We start from the raw sequence: 17,954 nt of genomic DNA, 5'->3' as shown, positions 1-17,954 counted from the left end.
ATATTATTCCCCCCCACCCCCCACCCCGAGGTCCGCATACACCTAGTTTCCCTCAAGCTCATCATCTCTGTCAGGTTAATCAATAGGCACCGTATGGCAGAGGGTCAGTAATCAGTGTCATCGTGCCTTTAAATCGTGTTGAAAATTTGCTTAAAGCCTGGGCCAATTAACATCGAGATGATGAATGGATGGGTAGATGGGAAGAGCCTGGCGCTCAGGGGCTTTGTGAGAAGGAGATGCTCAGCTGTTGAGCAGCAGACACCAGCGAATAAAATCAGCCATTCATGTGAGCTCAGTCCACCCACTCTTAATGATAATGTCAATCTAGCAAAATATATACACATTGGAGTTGTCATGAGTTCATAAATCAAAGGAGTTTGTCAAAGGCATTCAGATTAACGAGGCAGCAGCAATAACAAGTCAAATTTGCATAGAGAATTGCCCGAATCTCAGTAAATTATGATCCTGTTTTTCATTTGATTATTTGCTAATGTCTCAAGAGGGAGAATGATTATATTAGCATGCAAAATCTACTCCAGAAGTAGAAATCCGAGGTATAGCAGACCAGCACACGATGACAATTAATCAGTTTCTGCATACTAGCATAAATGCACAAGGCCCAGAAATGAACTCCTTTTTTTATTATTATTTCTCCTTGCTACTGATCCAAATGGTTCAGCTTGACAGAGACTTTATATTGCTTTAACAGTGTTCTGAATTGTGCCTGCAGGCAAGACATAGTTATGCAGCTATAACCAACCTATCCATCTGCCAACCAGATTGGAATTCTCCTATCCAAGGCTTCCATTAACCCCCACTGACAGCTCCAAACAGGATTAAGAATTTGAAAGCATAAAAAATAGTTGTGCTCTTCGCATAGACACACGCTTTTCCCCCACCCCCACCTCCCCACGCTTGGAAAAAGGCTGCGTCTGTACTCTTTTATAATTAGTGCAGGGCAGAACAGCACCAAAGAAAGCCTCCCTCAGTTGGCAGGGGTTTGATTTCCACCACGACGAGCGAGGCGGTACTAAAGGTAGCTCTGCCCAATTGGTAGTCCCTGGGAGTGCACTTCTCTGTGTATTATATCTCATTCCCAGCAGTGTTTTGCTGGGCTGTGTACACAAAATACTGCATGTCATCTCCCGTCAAACGCTTCAGTCTAGGGATTTCGTATGCATTGTAGCATGTTGTGTTTAGTGGTGGAGGAGGCTTCATGGGGAGAGTTAAATAATAATAATTTTGTAGTGGTCTTTAAGACAACCTGCCATGGAGTTATATTCTGTTAATTACAGGCTGAAGTTTTAAATGCAAATCAGATTTAAAAGGATCTCGTTACAGACAGTAGCCATTTTAGGAAAAATTAGCTATGGAGGGCAGAGCCCCTTTACAGGAACCTTCTGCTAGAGAGAAATTTTGAAGGTTACAAGAACTATGAGCTTGGATTTTGTGGCTTGTCTTCCTAACGCTTCCACCGTCATTGTGTGACCTTGGGCAGATAATAATAAAAAAAAATTTTACTTGTCTGTGGAAAGGGGGGGCACAGTATTTATCTCACCAAGATTGATCAGTTTGTGCTTTGGAGATGTCAGCACTTCTCATCTTATCTTGCTTGTATTTGGTCAAAAGGAGAGACCCCTGCATGCAAGTGCAAACACTTTTGCCTAGTCTGGCTTTAGTCTATGAAGGAAGGCTTGCCTGTGGGATTTAAAAATTTTCCTGATGAAGGGAGTTTATATGGCTTTTCAGCTTCTGTATGCACTGGTTTTCTTCACTTCTTTCACCCTAACAACTTCCATCATATCAAGTACAGTTGCTGCAGGTCTTTAATATTCCCAGTGAGTACACCCAACTTACCGTCTGGATAGCAAATGCTTCTTTCCAGGTCTGTGCCCGAGATGTGCATTTCAGTAACCACGAGAGGGTGCTCAGAGCAGTTCCTCCCTTTGTCTGCCTCTCTTGCGGCTGAGAGCATCAACGAAGTCCTGCTGAAGCAAACCTTATTCTGACCTCGCACATGTTTATCCCTCCTCCCACCTTGTTCAGCAAGGAGAAATATATAGATGTACCATTTCAAGTTGATTACATTATGCCCTTCCCATGGCCATGGCTAAGTGTTGCCCTATCAAGTGAAATTCACTTCCACACAGCTACAGTTAGTCTTGAAGTATGCAGGGTCTTGTACCTGCACCTGGATTGATGGATTTCCTATTCCTGAGAAATGAGCGGGAGTTATAAACATCTGTGCTTTTTCTTAAGTGTAATGCTTTCCAGTCATTCTGTCTTCACCAAGCGTAACTTACTTGCCTACAAAAGTGCATGAGCAGCGCTCTTCTTTAATAGTCTGCTATCGGAGCTGCTGTGTTGGTGCTGTAGAATGGTGAGACGCCAAGCTGTGAACCACCATATGCACTTGGCAGTCTTTGTCTGGTCTTTGTTCAGCCAACCTCTTAGCCTTGCCACCTATAAAGATAATGAATGCAAAATGGTCCTCTGCTTGCTCTTAAAATTAGATGCTCAGCTTAAAGAAAAAGTAGATAACTTCATGCTTTGCAGTAACTAGAAATTTCAAAATAAGGGCTGACAGTTCATCAGCAGCATTGATTTTCCTGCTTTTGGATGTTTTTTGAGGGAGGATCCTTAATGGCTTTGAAAGGTGAGAAGAATGTAAGATTTCACTGTCTTAGGTTATTGGGAAGGGGAGATCATTTTGGCATTTCTCATAGGGAAGGGGGTGGATGTTGAAAAAACATCCAGAAATAGTAAACAATGCCCTCACCACCCCCCGTCCCCCCAGCAAAATGCATTTCCTGGAAATGTATAGTAATTCACCTCAGATTCTTACATTTCTTGCACTTGGTCTGTTTCTCAAAAGTGCAAAAATTAAAATCCTTACTTGAATTAACCGCTTACTAAACTGTATTTCACAAGCAGAAAATAACAGCTGTAATGTCTGACCTTCCTTTTTGGAGATACGTGATTCTAGCTTGTTTGTTTTTACGATCACAGTCCTTTCCGAGCTGGATTTAATGTAATAACTTGGTCCTGGCTGAGACCTCGTATGAAAACTTTTAAAAGCTGGCCTCTTACAGCGATTTATCAGGCCTGTTTAGGATTGATTTCCATTAAAAAACCCTGGTTACAGCATCCCAGATGTCATGGTGCCTTGTGGGTTCTGTATCTTGTTTAAAAAAAAAACAAAACCAAACCCAAATCACTAGTTGGTCTGCAAGCCTTGATTTACACAGAATCCTCCTGAGCAGTTGATGACATCCCAAGTGTTGTTTCTTTTTCTGTTGTGTTCTCCCCCCACCCCCCGCCCATATCTGCCGTTTCTCAGCAAACAGCTTCTACCTCTGCCCTACCTCCTGGCTGTACCTTTTCTTCCCCTTCACCAGACCAGCAAACCTGAGCTGCCTAGACGGTGCCTCATCACGGAGCTCTGCAGTGGGTACATGAACACACTGCTCTTCTGATGGCTTCCTGCAGCCCGCTTGCTTTCTGCTAGCCCTGCTGTGCCATGCTGGCTGTTCACAGGGTCCAGCTCCGCCGTTGCCAACAGATGCCACTTCTGTCTCCTGAGGTGTTGGGCTGGAAGCTGGCTCTGCGAGAAACTGGGCAGAGCCCTGCTCAGCAAAGTACAGGTTATTTGGGGGATGTGGGGGGAGAGGTACAGAATGCAAACTTCTGCCTTAAAATACATGCTCCTGAGCTTGTCTGCAAGTAACTGGAAAACCACCCTTTTCCTGGCAGAGCTCTCCCTAAGCAGTTTTTCTGTATCTCTTTAAAACCTGTTTAGTTGCTCACTACTGAATGCGTGGGAATGTGGCCTAGGGCTACGAATACTGTGGTGATCAAACTGATTTGAGATGTGTGTGTGGGATTCCCCCAAAGCCGGCTGTCATTGTCAATGTGGTGGTGGAACCTGTGCAAAGGAATGCTGTCCTCCAGAGTAGATGACTTTGACAGTGCGGACAGGATTCCCACCACGTACCCAGCAGTTTTTAACCAAATGTTTTACTGTGCATGTCCTGAGGTAAACTTTAGCTTGTCTTTACTCTAAAGCAAGTAATAATTGGTTTTAATCATGAAGTTGACAGGGCAAAAGTCTGCTGATGGTCTTTCTTACTCATGCTGGAAAAGCCTCTGTATTTCTTCTTGTCCACCTTATCTTGTCTTACTGATGCTCTTTTTTTGGAGGTGGCAGCTTAACTTTTGGAGCATCAGTCTTTCTAGAAATTCTACATGTATGTAGAGTTGGGGGCAGGAGTGCAAAACATAGCCATGATATCATACACTACCTACGCAACTATTTTTTTTTTTTTTGAAGGATATCCTGACAACCTCTTTCACCAGGATTTAGCTCTATCATCATTTCTCTATGATTTTTGGGAGCTAAGCAAACTCAGCGCAATTAATAATTGTTAGGCAGATTAAAAGCATAGGGGCACAGAGAACAGCAGTTGCACCCATTAACAACCTTCTGTTTTCAATAGGTTCCACTGTTTTAAATAGTTATTCTGGGGTGTTCAGGAGCACTGGTGTTGCTGTGCTGATCCAACCACTATTTCAGCTTTTCAAAGTGGCCCTTATTGGTAGTTTCAGAATAAATCCCAAAAGCACAAACTTCTTCAGTAGATACCTGCACAGTGGTGCATTGTTGCGTTGAGGGGGAGAAATTCTTTCTCTGCCATAACAAGCTGTTTGGCGTAAAAGTACAAGTTAGCCTCCAGTATATGAATGCATAAAATACTACCGCCTGTGTAGTACAAATACTCTGTTTCTTTTTTCCTCACAGAGTAATATTAGGGATAAGAACTGAATTAAAGCTTACTTTCTTTCACAGAACTCCTCTGAGAGAGAAGACTGTAATAATGATGAGCCCCCTAGGAAGATCATTCCCGAGAAGAATTCACTTAGACAGGTATGTGATCAGTCTCTTTAAAAATGCAATAAAACTTTCCAGCTATTTGAATCCTTAAATGCTTTTGGAAGCTGAAGTCTGACTTGTGCTCATGGAAACCCTTTCTTTTCTCCTTTGAAGTCTCAGCAAGTCACATTGTACCCAGGAAAATCAGACACATAGAGTCATCAAACTCTCCTGAAAGCTAAACCTTTCTAAGGAAATCTAGATTTCTGTATAGTGCAGTCAGCTGCGACTCTCTAGTTTTACCTTTCTCCATTTAGTGTTCATCAACACCTCTTCAGCCTTTTCTTCTGTAATTGTTCCTGTCTTGTTTGTAGTATATTTTGCCTTGCTTCAGATCATGCATTCAAGAGTCTCAAACTGTTCTAGAACAATTAAGCTTTTCATTGCCCTTGAAGGTAAATTTTCTTGGAGGTGACGTCCAGGTTAATAATCTGAAAAATTACCTGATTTTGTTTCTCCTATACTCATAAATTACTAATGGGTAGAAAGGAGAAAGGGAGAGCTGATAAAAGGTAATCTGTTTGCCTTTTATATACAGTAAAGCAAATTTCTTACTAGTACAAAAGAATCACTTTTTTAATCCCCATGGTCAACAAAAGGGGTCTGGCTTGTGATTTCTGGGGATTTAAGTTGGTTTTAGTGATTTCAGATCCTGTTTCACATAGCACCTTGCTCTTTCTCTCTACTGCAACCTTCAGGCAGCAGAAGCAAAAATATGTCCATGCCTCAGCTGCCCAAGTTTGTTGCCTGCTGTATCAGAGTAAAACCATTAATGAAGATGACTTAAGTGAATACCCCAGGCCACATGTTGCAACAGCTGAGGTATTGGCACATTTCTTTCTGCATTTCTGCTACAGGAGCAGTCTCGGGCAGAGGAATAGTGTGGTAATACACTGCCCCACTGCTGCTATTTCCAAGAGGAATTGTGGGTCAAAACTATGGTAAGGGAAGGAATATCTTTTTGATATAGCAGATTTGTGCTCAAAGTTGGGTTTTGGGATGGTTAGTTTCTTTGGTTTTGTCTTTTTTTTTAAACAATGTATTGTGTTAGGAGCGTTTGATTTTTGTGGGAGTAGGTGTCATGTGAAGGACTACAGGTGGCTAAGACAGGTCTATCTAACAGATGTAGTCCACATAAGTCTTTTAAACAGGAGACAATATGCTAGACTAATGAGTGAAGTCCGAGATATTGCTGGGAAATATTACTTTGTAGAATTGATTAAATATGTTATACCATACTTAAAATGTTTCTGGCATTCAGCAACAAACAAAGAGAGCTAGAGAAAGAGGGCAAAGTCACCAGGTCCCTACTGTGTATCCCCAGGACAGCCAACAAGGAGCCTGGCACACCAGAAAAACTATTTTTTTCATCTTAAGAGTTATCTTATTGATGGCAAGCCTTCAGGTTCAACGGGAAAAGGTTCATAGTAAGAGATGTCTGCAGAAGTATTCTTAATGTCCAGGTAAAGCTGTCTTTCGCAAAGGCCTACAGTTCATCATAACCAATGTGCCTAGATATCAAGAATACACCGAAACCCCCACTTGTACCATCCAAATATTTCATATTGGAAGTAATTCACATGAACATTGTTTATGACAAAGATGGTTAGCTATGTTTCAGGATATTGTTGAGATGTTGTATCAGTCTCCATCTTTGTGTCCAGTCTCACAAATGCAGGACAAAATCCTTGGGTCTTCAGATTGCTATCTGGGGCCTTTTGTGTTGGCAGCAGTGTTTGTGGGTAAGTTCAAGCTGTAGTCTTAAAGGAAGTGTCCTCTTGTCTAGATCATAGGAGGTGTTTGACTGTGTTTTTTTACCTGTGGTAGAAGGAATTTTTGGTTCTTTACATTGGCATAAATGGAAGCTGTCAGAGCATTTTGGAAGCTTGGACTGTTCGACTTCTCTATTAGTGATGGACAAGAAGCAGTGGGAAGTTTTCCAACTCTAGGTGCAGAAATGAGACACATATGCAGCCATGCACCCAGGTACTCATCAATGAGTAGCGTGATACTTACTGGAAAGATCTGCATCTCCAACAGGAAGGTATGCAGAGTGGCTACCCTGTCTTACATCTATCCATACTTTGTAAAACCAAAAAGATCTGACCTGCAAATGCTGTCAAAGCAGTAATACAGAAAAAGTGCCGAATTCAGTACTAGTACCTTAGTGGAAAGATGCTAACTTGGTAATTACTGAGTGTGCAGTTTTGTATTTTTCTGTCCCTCCCTTAAGACACCACTGTTAAAATTTCATTATTAGGGAACATGGACCTACATGCACAGAAGAACTGAACGTGTGTATGTGGGTAGAGGAGAAGGCTGTTTACTTAAATGGTCTTTCCAGTGAAAGTGTCCACATATTTAGTACTTTTTGATTAGTTTTAGAAAATTAGTGAGGTGCATCAGACCACTTCAGGGGAAGTATGATATCTTGACATGTTCAGCTGCTGACAAGTTTAAGTAAAGTTGCATTTACCTTTTCTTGCCTTGTTTGCTGTGCTGGTACAGAGCCTTAGCCATAAATGTTTTATCAGGTGGGTTTGTGGAACAGACATACCAGAAGGTGGAGGTAATATGAAGGTGTAATGGTTACTTAAGCATCTGAAGTTGTAAGCAGGGGCTAAAGACCCCCATTGCTCAGTGCTATGGACCTCTTACTAGGAGGAATAAATTCATAGAATCATAGAGTCATTTAGGTTGGAAAAGACCTTTAAGATCATTGAATCCAACCGTTAACCTAACACTACCAAGTCCACTGCTAAACCATGTCTCTAAGCACCACATCTACATGTCTTTTAAATACCTCCAGGGATGGTGACTTCCCTGGGCAGCCTTTTCCAATGCTTGATAACCCTTTCAGTGAAGAAATTTTTCCTAATATCCAATCTAAACCTCCCCTGGTGCAACCTGAGGCCATTTCCTCCTGTCCTATTACTTGTCACTTGGGAGAAGAGACCGACTCCCACCTTTCTACAACCTCCTTTCAGGTAGTTGTAGAGAGCAATAAGGTCTCCCCTCAGCCTCCTTTCCTCCAGGCTAAACAACCCCAGTTCCCTCAGCTGCTCTTCGTAGAACTTGTTCTCTAGACCCTTCATCAGCTTTGTTGCTTTTCTTTGGACATGCTCCAGCACCTCAATGTCTTTCTTGTAGTGAGTTCTTCTGTTGATTAAAATGGTTCTTGGGAAAGGTTGTCTTCAGAAGTCTCAACAAGTGGAGCTGTGTCCTTGGCATTCTGGAAGTGGGAGGCACAGCCGCTCTTAGGTGCATGAGGGGCAACAAGACAGAAGAGACATGGAGATTAGCACTGAGAAAGGAAACAGAAAAGGCAATGAACTTGACACTGTTAGCTGGAAGAGTGAAAAGGTCTAAGCTATGACAGATTTTGAAGTAAGGATGCAAACGTCCAGTTCTTGTTGAATGCTTGATCAGACAAAAAAAAATTTTGAAGGGGTAAACTGAAAATCATAGTATGAAAACAGACTTCAGAAAAAACAATGACAAGTGGCAAAAGTTTTTGGCAACTTTATTTAAGCTAACAAACGAATTTTCACACTGCAAAGTTATAAATTAATTTTAATAGGCTGATCCAGATGGTCCATTTGGAAAATGGATAGCTTGATCTGTTGAAAATTAAACTAAATTTATCTCTCTCATACTTCAAACTGAAGTAAGCGTGAGAAGAGTGCCCATTAAGTCCAGCTCATACAGATGGACCGGCAGGTCACACATGGGACTAATCTGATTCATTTTAAAAATAAATGCATGAGTTATTGAATCAGGTTCCTGTTTCCAGCTCTGTGTGTGAGCGTGTGTGTGTGTGTGCCGCCCTTTCAAAGGGACTCGCAAATGCTTCAGTGCCTTTTTAACCTGTGTGTTTCCATTTTAATTCAACTTCCTTGCCAAAAAACATAATTAGTTTTCAGTGCCTATCATTTAGCGTTAGACCCAAACACTAGATTGATTAGGTCAGGCATTTGTTATTTTAAGGGCTATGTCTCCATTCTTCATTTATGAAGAACATGAGCTCAATAGTCTTGGGGAGAGAGACGGCCTTTAGAAACAGGGAAGGGGAAGCTCTCTGGGGGCCCCTCCAGTCTTTTAGCTTCTGGGTGTCTTTAACAGAGCCATGAATGCAGATTTGTAAATTTATTGCAGTGCCATCTGGTTTTTTTGCAGGAACCGTATTATTGTTGGCTCGTATCTGTCTATTGTGGTGGTCACTCCCCAGGAGCTTGCCCTCATAGTCCTAAGGAAAGTGATGAATAGTGGGGGTCAACATGAATAGGTCACAGGGCAGCTGTCCAGGGCTGCCCTGAACTTGATTACCCCACTGGTTTTTAAAGAAGACAGGCACAATGCAGGGTGTTTAAAACCCTTCCTCCCTTCTCTTCAGTGCAGCAATAATGACGTGCCTTTTGCTGCTGCGGTTTGTCTGTGGGCGAAGGTGCCTTGTGGGGAAATGCTGGCAGCAGCAAGGCTGCTGCACCGTACCTCCTGCAAACCTCACATTGGACTCTGCTGTCTTTCTGTAAGCTTCCAGATGGAAGTCCGGGGGAAAAAAAAATCCCTGTCTGTTACCCCATTCAAACAGGCCCCTTAGCATTTTCAAGAATTTTTCCTCTTACCGTTTTGGCACAGAATATTACCTCAGTTCACTCTTACAGATTTGAGATGATTTTGTAAAATTACATGTAGCACCTAAAACATGCTTTAGGTGCTATTTCAAAGTTAAAATAGGCACAGTCTGATCTTAAGAGTTTAAAGCTGATGCTGAAGCAAACCGTAAGAAGCAGAAAGCGGTTAAAGAAGGTAGAGCAAAGGCAACCGTCAACTGTTTACTTCTAGCTGGTAGCCTCATAGTGCTGCCTGGGGCTCCTCTCCAGGCATATTTCTCCTCTCCAAAAGTATTTCTGCAAAGTTGAAGCCCTCTTTTTGACTGGTGAGGAAGGTTACACAGTGGGAAGAGAGTGAGGGTCCATCCTTCAGCTCTCTTCCTCCTTTCCTCCCTCCCTCCCTCCGGGGAAGATGCTGCAGTTCAAATTTGCCTTCTGTTGGAGAGCTGGCCAGGGCAAGACATACCTGGTCTATAAAGTTGTCTTGGTTACCTCTTTTATGCTATTAATGCTTGCTAGTAAGGAGTTGCTGGTTGAAAAGCCTCCTGAAATTTCTAGAAGTACTTCCTTTGGCTGACTTTTAAGATTATTCTTTCTGTTTAATTTTTTTTTCTTTATTCTCAAACAACAAGAAAAAAAAAATTTCCATTCCTTAGTGACACTTAATGCATGTTAAAAAAACTAGCCAAGGCGGGTTGTGCCGGAGTCTAAGTTACAATGGGAATGCTGCCTTGTGGCAGAAAGGCCACTGGGCTCTTTCAGCATTAGTGCTAATAGGAATCTGTCACCCAGCCACATTGCTGCATTCCTCTGTAATTGAGTAAATTGCAAGTGTTGTCTGCTCCCCCTGCCCTTTGTGTCTATGTCCACTTACCATCCGAAGAACGTGGGCAGTGATAAATAAAGCACTGAACAGGGCTCTCAACTCTTTGAAAGCAGCGTGTTGCCAGCCCCTTAGTTATATTTCTTTAAGTGTTTATGTTTTTCTGTATTCTTTCTCTTGTGTGGCTGGAACCCTGGGGATCCAAAGCCATGAGAGAGGCCAAGAAGCTAACAAAGTAGCTGTCCCCTTGTTAGCTTGTTCCTTTCTTCTTTAAAAAACAAGATGAAAACCATCTGGCTCAGGGCCTTACATTTTCCTCCCCCATGCACCTCTATAGATGAAGAGTTTCACCTGCAGTGAGGGTTTACATTGATTAGGGAGGGAGCAGTAATTCAAGCCTCCATCCACTTCAGTGGTACTTTGCAGTCTTTAAAGGTGCTGACCCATTGAGTTAAACTGTCAAGGGAGGATAAAAAAGGAGCTTCATCCCGGGAGGTAACAGCTGCCAGGTTTTCAACACCTTGCACACTGCTGGAAAAATGTCACAAATTGTCAATGGAAAGAAAAATCACTTGGCTGCCATCTTCCCTTAATGATGTGCCTTATAAAATGAAAGATTTAAGGGTTTAAAAATCAGCAAGTAGCTGTCAGGAAAAAAAAAATCCTGAGGGATCCTGAACAATAGGCCCAATGAGATGTATCCCAAAAGACTGTGAATAATGCGTCCAAGTCGGAATAACCGGATCTGATGGGAATGACCATGGCTATCTTTGCACAGGGAAGTGAAAGCAGCAGCAGCACAGAAGTCTAACATTACCATGCCTGTATTTAAAAAAAAAAAAAAAGGTCTGATTCATAAGCCAGTGAACTGAGAGAAGACATACTGTATTTCTACTCTTTTGAGGACAATTTGTTTTCAAGCAGCTACCAGATGGCTAAATACCACAACATTTCCTTTTTCTTTTTTTTTCTTCATTTCTTTAACAAGAGATCTAGTTCTCCTTGCTCTTTGTTTTTGTTTGTTTTAATGCTTTTACGTTGTTGAACAACCCCGTGGTGTTTAGGCATTGTGGCATCCTCTTTTTTTGTTTCCCCCCCCCCCTGTGCATTGATGGATGAGGAAAAAAGATCTTCAGCTTTAATGTAATTTCAGATAACAGCCAGATTGGAGTAAGGCTTTTTGTTTGTATTGTCTTGAGGTTTTTTGTTTTAGGGGCCTTTTTTTTTTTTCTCCTGTTTGTTTTAGGTAAGTCATTTTAATTGTACTGAGTAATTAGAAGGTACACACAGCCAAGGGAGCTTTGTTATGGTAATTGCTCAAGAAAACCCACTCCCCAACTACCATTGCCATGTGTTGAGACACGTCTTCCCTCTAGTGGCAATATTAAGGACTCTGGCTTTCACAGGCGGCAAGGTGTAATTGCAATATGACAAACTGTGCTTTAGGGAAAATCCTGTAAATTATCTAGTTTTTTGTTTGGCTAGTCTTTATTTCGTCTTACGACCTTCCATGGAGACTACCCTTCCCAAGGCTGGGCTAGGGATAACAAAAATTTCATCTTAAGAAAATAATTGTGGTGAATCCTGGGTAATGTCTTACAGCCTGACTTAATTCTAGTCTTCTTTTTAATTACCTGTTCATAAAAACGTTTTTAAATTTGTTGAGATTACTTAATTCTTTCAGAAGCAGCACCTCATTTGAAATAAATAAATAAATTGCATTTATTTTAAATAGTCCATGTGAAAGACCTTTAAAGAGTAATTAATGCAAGTCTCCTAAGACTCTAAGTAAGATGAAAGCGATCTTTCCAAATCTGCTGGAGTGATTTGTTTATATAACTTCCCACTTCTGCTGAATTCTTCTGAGTCTAATAACTTTTTTTCTAACTGTTTGGCAATTTGTGCTTAGCTACAAAAACCCTTGTTCAAAAAGAACAGTTTAATAATCTTTTCCCTGAAAATGACTTGAAGGGAGGGTATGGGTTTTGTCTTTTTGCTGTGTTTTTATTAGTGTTATCTTTCTCTGATAAATCATGTAATTATTAACTATTGGGGGGGGAAATCTTATTGAACTCCTGGGTTGCAGCTTCTATTAAAAAGTGGAGTTTTGTTCAGGGACTGGGGATTCTCAGAATAAATGGCCGAAGAAATGGATTTCAGTTGACAGAAAAGCTGCACGTGTACGTACACACAGGCACGCGCACACACACAGAGTTCTGCCTGGGGTTTGAGGCTTCAGGCCTTCTGTTTGTCCAGAGCTACGCGGACAAGAGTAGAAATGTTTATGTGTTTGTGTCAAAGAGCAGGATCATACTTTCTTTAAAAAGAAAAATGTAACCAAAGACACTTATGGAATGAGATCAGATACAGCTCTATCTTTAGTGAACCATAGTCTAGTGTCTCTGTGGCATTTTAAGCGTTTGGCTGAGAGTGAATACAGCTTTGTGGTTCCCCTGCTTCTGACATGATTTGGTACTCCCATATATTTGTAGGGTGGTTTTTTTTTTTTTTTCATTAGAGCTTGTTTTGCTATAGGGCTGCTTAACACTCTTCTCAAACGGCTTTTGCAAGGTTAAAGGAATGCAGCTTGGTAACAAGTTTGTGTCATTTTAAATATATACCTCCCAGTAAATAAGGAGGAGCCTTGCAATCAATCCCTTTTAGTGTGTTATATGTTTCACCTGACAACTAAACCCTCTATTGATTAACCATTACTTTGTTAGATAATCTCGTGTCATTGAAGCCACTGTAAAAATTAAACTCTTTAAAATGTTTTACCCTAGCAGCAGTGCGAAAATTGAAAACTTGTTCAGAATTACAGCCAGCTTCCACAAAGAGAGTAGTTTTCAACAAACTGGTTTATGTTTGCATGCTTTATATGCAATATAAAAACATATTAAAGCACTCCAACGCAAAGCTATCTGCCTGTGGTGTTGAACCAGGCTACCATTTCACACTGCTTTTCCTTGGTGAAGAAATCTTGATGAAAGGTGAGGAGAAACTTGAACAGTTTTGGTGCAAATTAGATGAGATTCGCAAAAGGGTTGAGCTTTGAAGGTGAGCTTGAGAAATTTGCTTTTCTGAGGCTTGGTTCTGGTTTTGATTTTCTTGGTTTTCTTCCAGGTTAGTCAGTGTTCCCACAGGCATCGGAACAAATGAAAGGAGGTACTCTGATGTTGCAGTGTAGCATGAGACACCATCAAAAGTTTCACCTAAAATGTAGGGCTCTGCATTATTACCTGATGATAGGACATTAATTCTGCTTTCAGTTAGGTCTATTCACTAGTAACTGTTAGTGTACAAACACAAATATGACAATATCAGATGAAATCAAATCTCCATGTCCAGCAGTAATCTTATGTCTCACAGTAGCCAGTAACTGCTGCCTACAGAGAAACATTATAAGGCAACCATATAGTACTACCTTCATAATATATTCTCCCAGCTTCTTATGACTTGACTTTGTGAGCCAAATGCAGCTTCTTTGCAACATTATCAACACCTTTCCATCAAGACCTGTTAAGTAGAGTGACATTACTTTTTCCCCCCCCTGGACTTTAAGGGAGAACTAGGCTTTCTCCTGAGTTTTTGCTTTAAACTTTTTAAAATATATTGTAGAACATGCACATGAATCTTCTTTACCCTTTTTATTCATCCCACAAGGCTAATAATGCATTCTTCTGTGAGAATGTGAAAATTAAGAACAGAAGAACTTTGTAACTTTGCAAACATAGTAATGGCTGTCAAACTGAAGATCACTGTATGTTTTATTCTCAAATCTGCATCCTGATGGGTTGAATCCATTATATATACTCCTGTGAATTTTCTCTTTTTCCCCACTACTTTTATTGAGAAAGAGCTGCTGAAGGACTAAATGGTCATCTGGTAATTTGGCACTTACATAGAACTTTACGTAATAAAACATGCTTTTACTGTGTAAAAGTTGATTCTCACAGTAAAAGCATGTTGTTCTCTTCTTTCTGTGGCTGAAAAGTTTGGGATGGAGGAATTTAAGTATTGTTGGCATGTTGCCAAAGGGCAGAGAGGTATTGATAGCATGGGAATGCCCAGGTCAGTCAGACCCAGAGTCTGCTCATCCAATGCCAACTCCAGCACTGTCAGTGGAAGATGCTGTTGAATGAGAGCAAACAGCTCTGGCTGCTCCGTTGCCCTTCTGCTCCTGCAGCATCTACCACTGTACTAGGGATGTCTGGGGGATATCTCTGCCAAGTCCTCTATGGACCTGCTGTCCAGGAGTTTGTTTAATCCCTTTTTCCACTTGCTGATGTTGTTTCTCCCCACAGCATCCTGGGCAGCAAGCACCAGAAGTTCACTGCCTGCTGTGTGAAGAAGTGTTTCATTTTTATCTGCTTTAAATTTATGCTACTCTAGTTCCATCAAGTGTCACTAGTCCTGGTATTGTGGGATTTGATGAACAAGTCATGCCGGAAGTTCAGATGGTGCTGTTCACACTGAGGTGTACTGTGCAGATGAAAGTAATAAAAATTAAGCAGTACATTGGAATAATTATTTGTATCTACATTCTGACATGCACACAACTTTTGAATAGTGCCATAGTGAGCTTCCTTCCTTCTCAGAAAGTTCTAGGGTTTTCACATTTAGCATATAGTCTTTCACATTGTATATTTGGATTGTCTACTCTTACTCATTGGTAAATGTGAGAGAAAGCCTGTTTAAGCTTGGCTTTTAAAAAGCTGGCTTGCTACCAAGGTTTGTGCATACTTGTCTTGGGAGGAAGAAGACCTACAAGATCTGAGTTTGGTTCATGGTTCAGTCCATGGAGCCATAGGCTTCCATGTTGCTTTCAATAAATGTATTATGTGGCTGAGCTTTTCATCTGCAAAGTGGAGTTATTAGTAGCTTTCTTTGAATCAGGGCTCCCCATAAAATTTACAGTATGCAGCAGATAAGTTGTGCAGAAATACTGCTACTGGAATTTTAGGAATTAAATTGGAAATGAAAGAAATCACAGATTTATGATAAACGGGTTAAATTACAAATGTAAATACTGAACAAAGAAACTTGTCAACTCTCAATGGTTTTTCACCTTTAGAATGTGGTTGAATTTAACTAACACAATGTTTATAAAATGAAGTTTGCATGGTATTGTCTGAATGCCAGTGCAAAGCAGATGGTGTCAACTTTCTGTCCACCAGTTGGACCGCTACATCTAAACCACAATTTATAGTAGTTTATGCCATTCTAATCTTTCTTCTGAGGAGAAATTTCTGTGCATACCAGAGTGATGGTTTTATGATGTTGGCAAATATTTGCAAGAGGCTAAGTTGAGTCCATCAGACTTCTGTTTGCTTGTGGCCTAATCCCAGTTTGAATCTGAACCTTCCCTGCTGAAAGATGCACTCTGTTCATCTTCACGGCACTTTGAAAGGATTCGTGTGTTTGAATTTTTCAGTTTCTCCTTCTGGATCCAGAGTCAGAAATTGCTAGCTGGCTGCTAGTCACAGCAGATATCAATGTTATGACTTGTAAGGAGATCTGCTGGAGCCAGGATATTCTACATTCCTGTCTGTCACTGGTTGTTTTCTGCTTCGAGAGCTCACTGAAAAATAAAACATGAACTGCTAAAGCAATGGAGAAGATAGGGCTTCTGTACTCCTTTTTGTTTCTGTTTCATGGTGAACTTTAAACGGAGTGTGTAAGGAAGTAAGGTGGAAAGGACTGTGATTTCCTGAATTTCCCCAAGAGTGTCTGTACTGTGCTGGACCGGTACGGATCCACGCGAGCCAGTACACTGATTTCCCATGGTGGGCAGTAAGGAGTGTTTAATGAGGATCATAAGAACTTAGGTGAATAATGTTATAAACTGATTGTGAACACTCAGTTCCCATCAGTTGGTGCTTACCATCCTACTGAGCTGGAGACTGTTAGGAGCACTGGGTTTGTGGACATCATCTCTTCTCGCTCAGCGTATCCGCTTTTTAATCTCTTTGCATTCTTGCCTCTGATGTCCTTTGCAATATAGTTCCTCTGCTGGTTTGCGTGTTGCTACTGACTACATCTTGCACAGTCAGGCCTGTGGCAGAAGGGCAAAAAGGGGACATCATTTGTTGGTGCTTGGTGCTGAGGGAATCTGGCTCTGGTGACGTAGCTTTGGAGCAGAGGGAGAGGTTTAGGAGCCCCTAGCATGCCAGTGTTGCCTGCAGGTTTTGTAACCTGTGGCAGGTTTGGGCTTGAATTAGTTTAATGAAACAAACAGAAATCCGTAGCAAGCCCTGAAAGAAGGATCTTCAGAGATTGCCAGCAAATATTACAGGGAGAGAACTGACAGACAGTTCACTACAAATCTTTGTGCGTCCTCCCCTTAAGGCAATCTTAAAAATATCATGAATGTTAGTATGGTTTACTTAGTGCTTTTGGAAATGTCTTTGTAGCAAGTTTAATTTCGTTCTCTTTCAACATGCTTCTTGGGTTTTCCCTACACTACTATCTGAGGTAGCAACATCTTCTCTGTGGTCCACTTACTACTCTTGCATCAAAGTAAGTTTGTGCTTGCTTTTGGGCTGCTACTTTTGCTTGGGAGCAGTGTTCTGTAAATGGTGACAGGCACTGGGGTGTTAATCCAGTACTGGAGCTCTTAGGTGCTACTATGATCTTACTCCTACTAGCAAATGTGAGCTTAGTCAAGTAGTAATTAAACAGGTATTCAAAGTGTGGGTGTGTAGCCTCCATTAGAAAATCCTGAGTTCTTCAGGCATCTTAGTTTGAGTAGCCAAATCAACCAAAGTATCAACCATAAGTACTGTTCATATGCTGTCCTTAAAAAAGGGAGGGACTACGAGTGATGTGTTCTGCAAAGACTCCCAAGTCTGCAGCCCCAGCTGAGGGGGTCCCCTGGGCAGGACAGTGTATGAGTTAAAGAAAAAAGACATTCTAATTTAAAAGAAAAAGCTTTCCAAAATTGGGAAGATTAAATACAAGTGAGATGTCTGCATTTGCTCCTTTCTGATCATAATGTTCGTACTGTCCCCATGTATTTTTACCTAATAAAGACAGGTGACATTTATTAACATTTGCCATACACTGTGATAACTAGTGTGTAGAAATCACCTTGCTTTAGTTGTTCGGTTATGCAGCATTTTGTGAAAGACCGAATGACTGAGGTCAGATTTTTTTTTTTTCCTTTTTCAAAGGAAAAGAGGAGAAAAGTCTTTTTTTTTTCCCCTTCATATCTCAGAACTATAAAATTGTACATAGCTTCTCAGAGGACATGCATGCCCTGAACATAGGCTTTTGCTGTAAACTAGTTTATTTTGGTTCGAAACGTTTATACCTTAGGAAAAAGAAAATATAGTAGAGTTGTTGTGGGTTCCTGTGCCAAAAATGTGGTGCCTGAAAGAAAATCGTGTTCTTCTATTGATAACCATTTTAATCTTTCTGCAGACCTACAACAGCTGTGCCAGACTGTGCTTAAACCAGGAAACAGTATGTCTAGGAAGCACTGCTATGAAGACTGAAAATTGTGTGGCCAAAGTAAGTAAGAGAACAGCTTTGGTTTTGAGGGGTTTTTAGCAGATTGTTCATTGTTAATCAAAGAAAAGTTCTTGTT

The 17,954-nt window shown here is 41.0% G+C and overlaps 1 protein-coding gene across 8 annotated transcripts in view; it reads left to right on the top strand.

Annotated features, from left to right (window-relative positions):
• BTRC (beta-transducin repeat containing E3 ubiquitin protein ligase) overlaps positions 1-17,954 on the top strand; it is a 123,499-nt gene that overhangs the window by 44,297 nt on the left and 61,248 nt on the right. For 7 of the 8 annotated variants that reach the window (XM_049809916.1, XM_049809922.1, XM_049809920.1 and 4 more), the window contains 2 exons: positions 4,847-4,924; positions 17,789-17,878. In XM_049809916.1, coding sequence (XP_049665873.1) covers positions 4,847-4,924; positions 17,789-17,878 — 168 coding nt within the window. The remainder of the gene's footprint in view (positions 1-4,846; positions 4,925-17,788; positions 17,879-17,954) is intronic. The other variant, XM_049809923.1, reaches the window with a different exon arrangement.

The sequence above is a fragment of the Accipiter gentilis genome, chromosome 9 (genome assembly GCF_929443795.1).
Source record: "Accipiter gentilis chromosome 9, bAccGen1.1, whole genome shotgun sequence".
In the NCBI taxonomy this organism is placed as follows: domain Eukaryota; kingdom Metazoa; phylum Chordata; class Aves; order Accipitriformes; family Accipitridae; genus Astur; species Astur gentilis.
The sequence above is the reverse complement of the archived record's forward strand: the minus strand, read 5'-3'. Positions and strand labels throughout refer to the sequence as shown.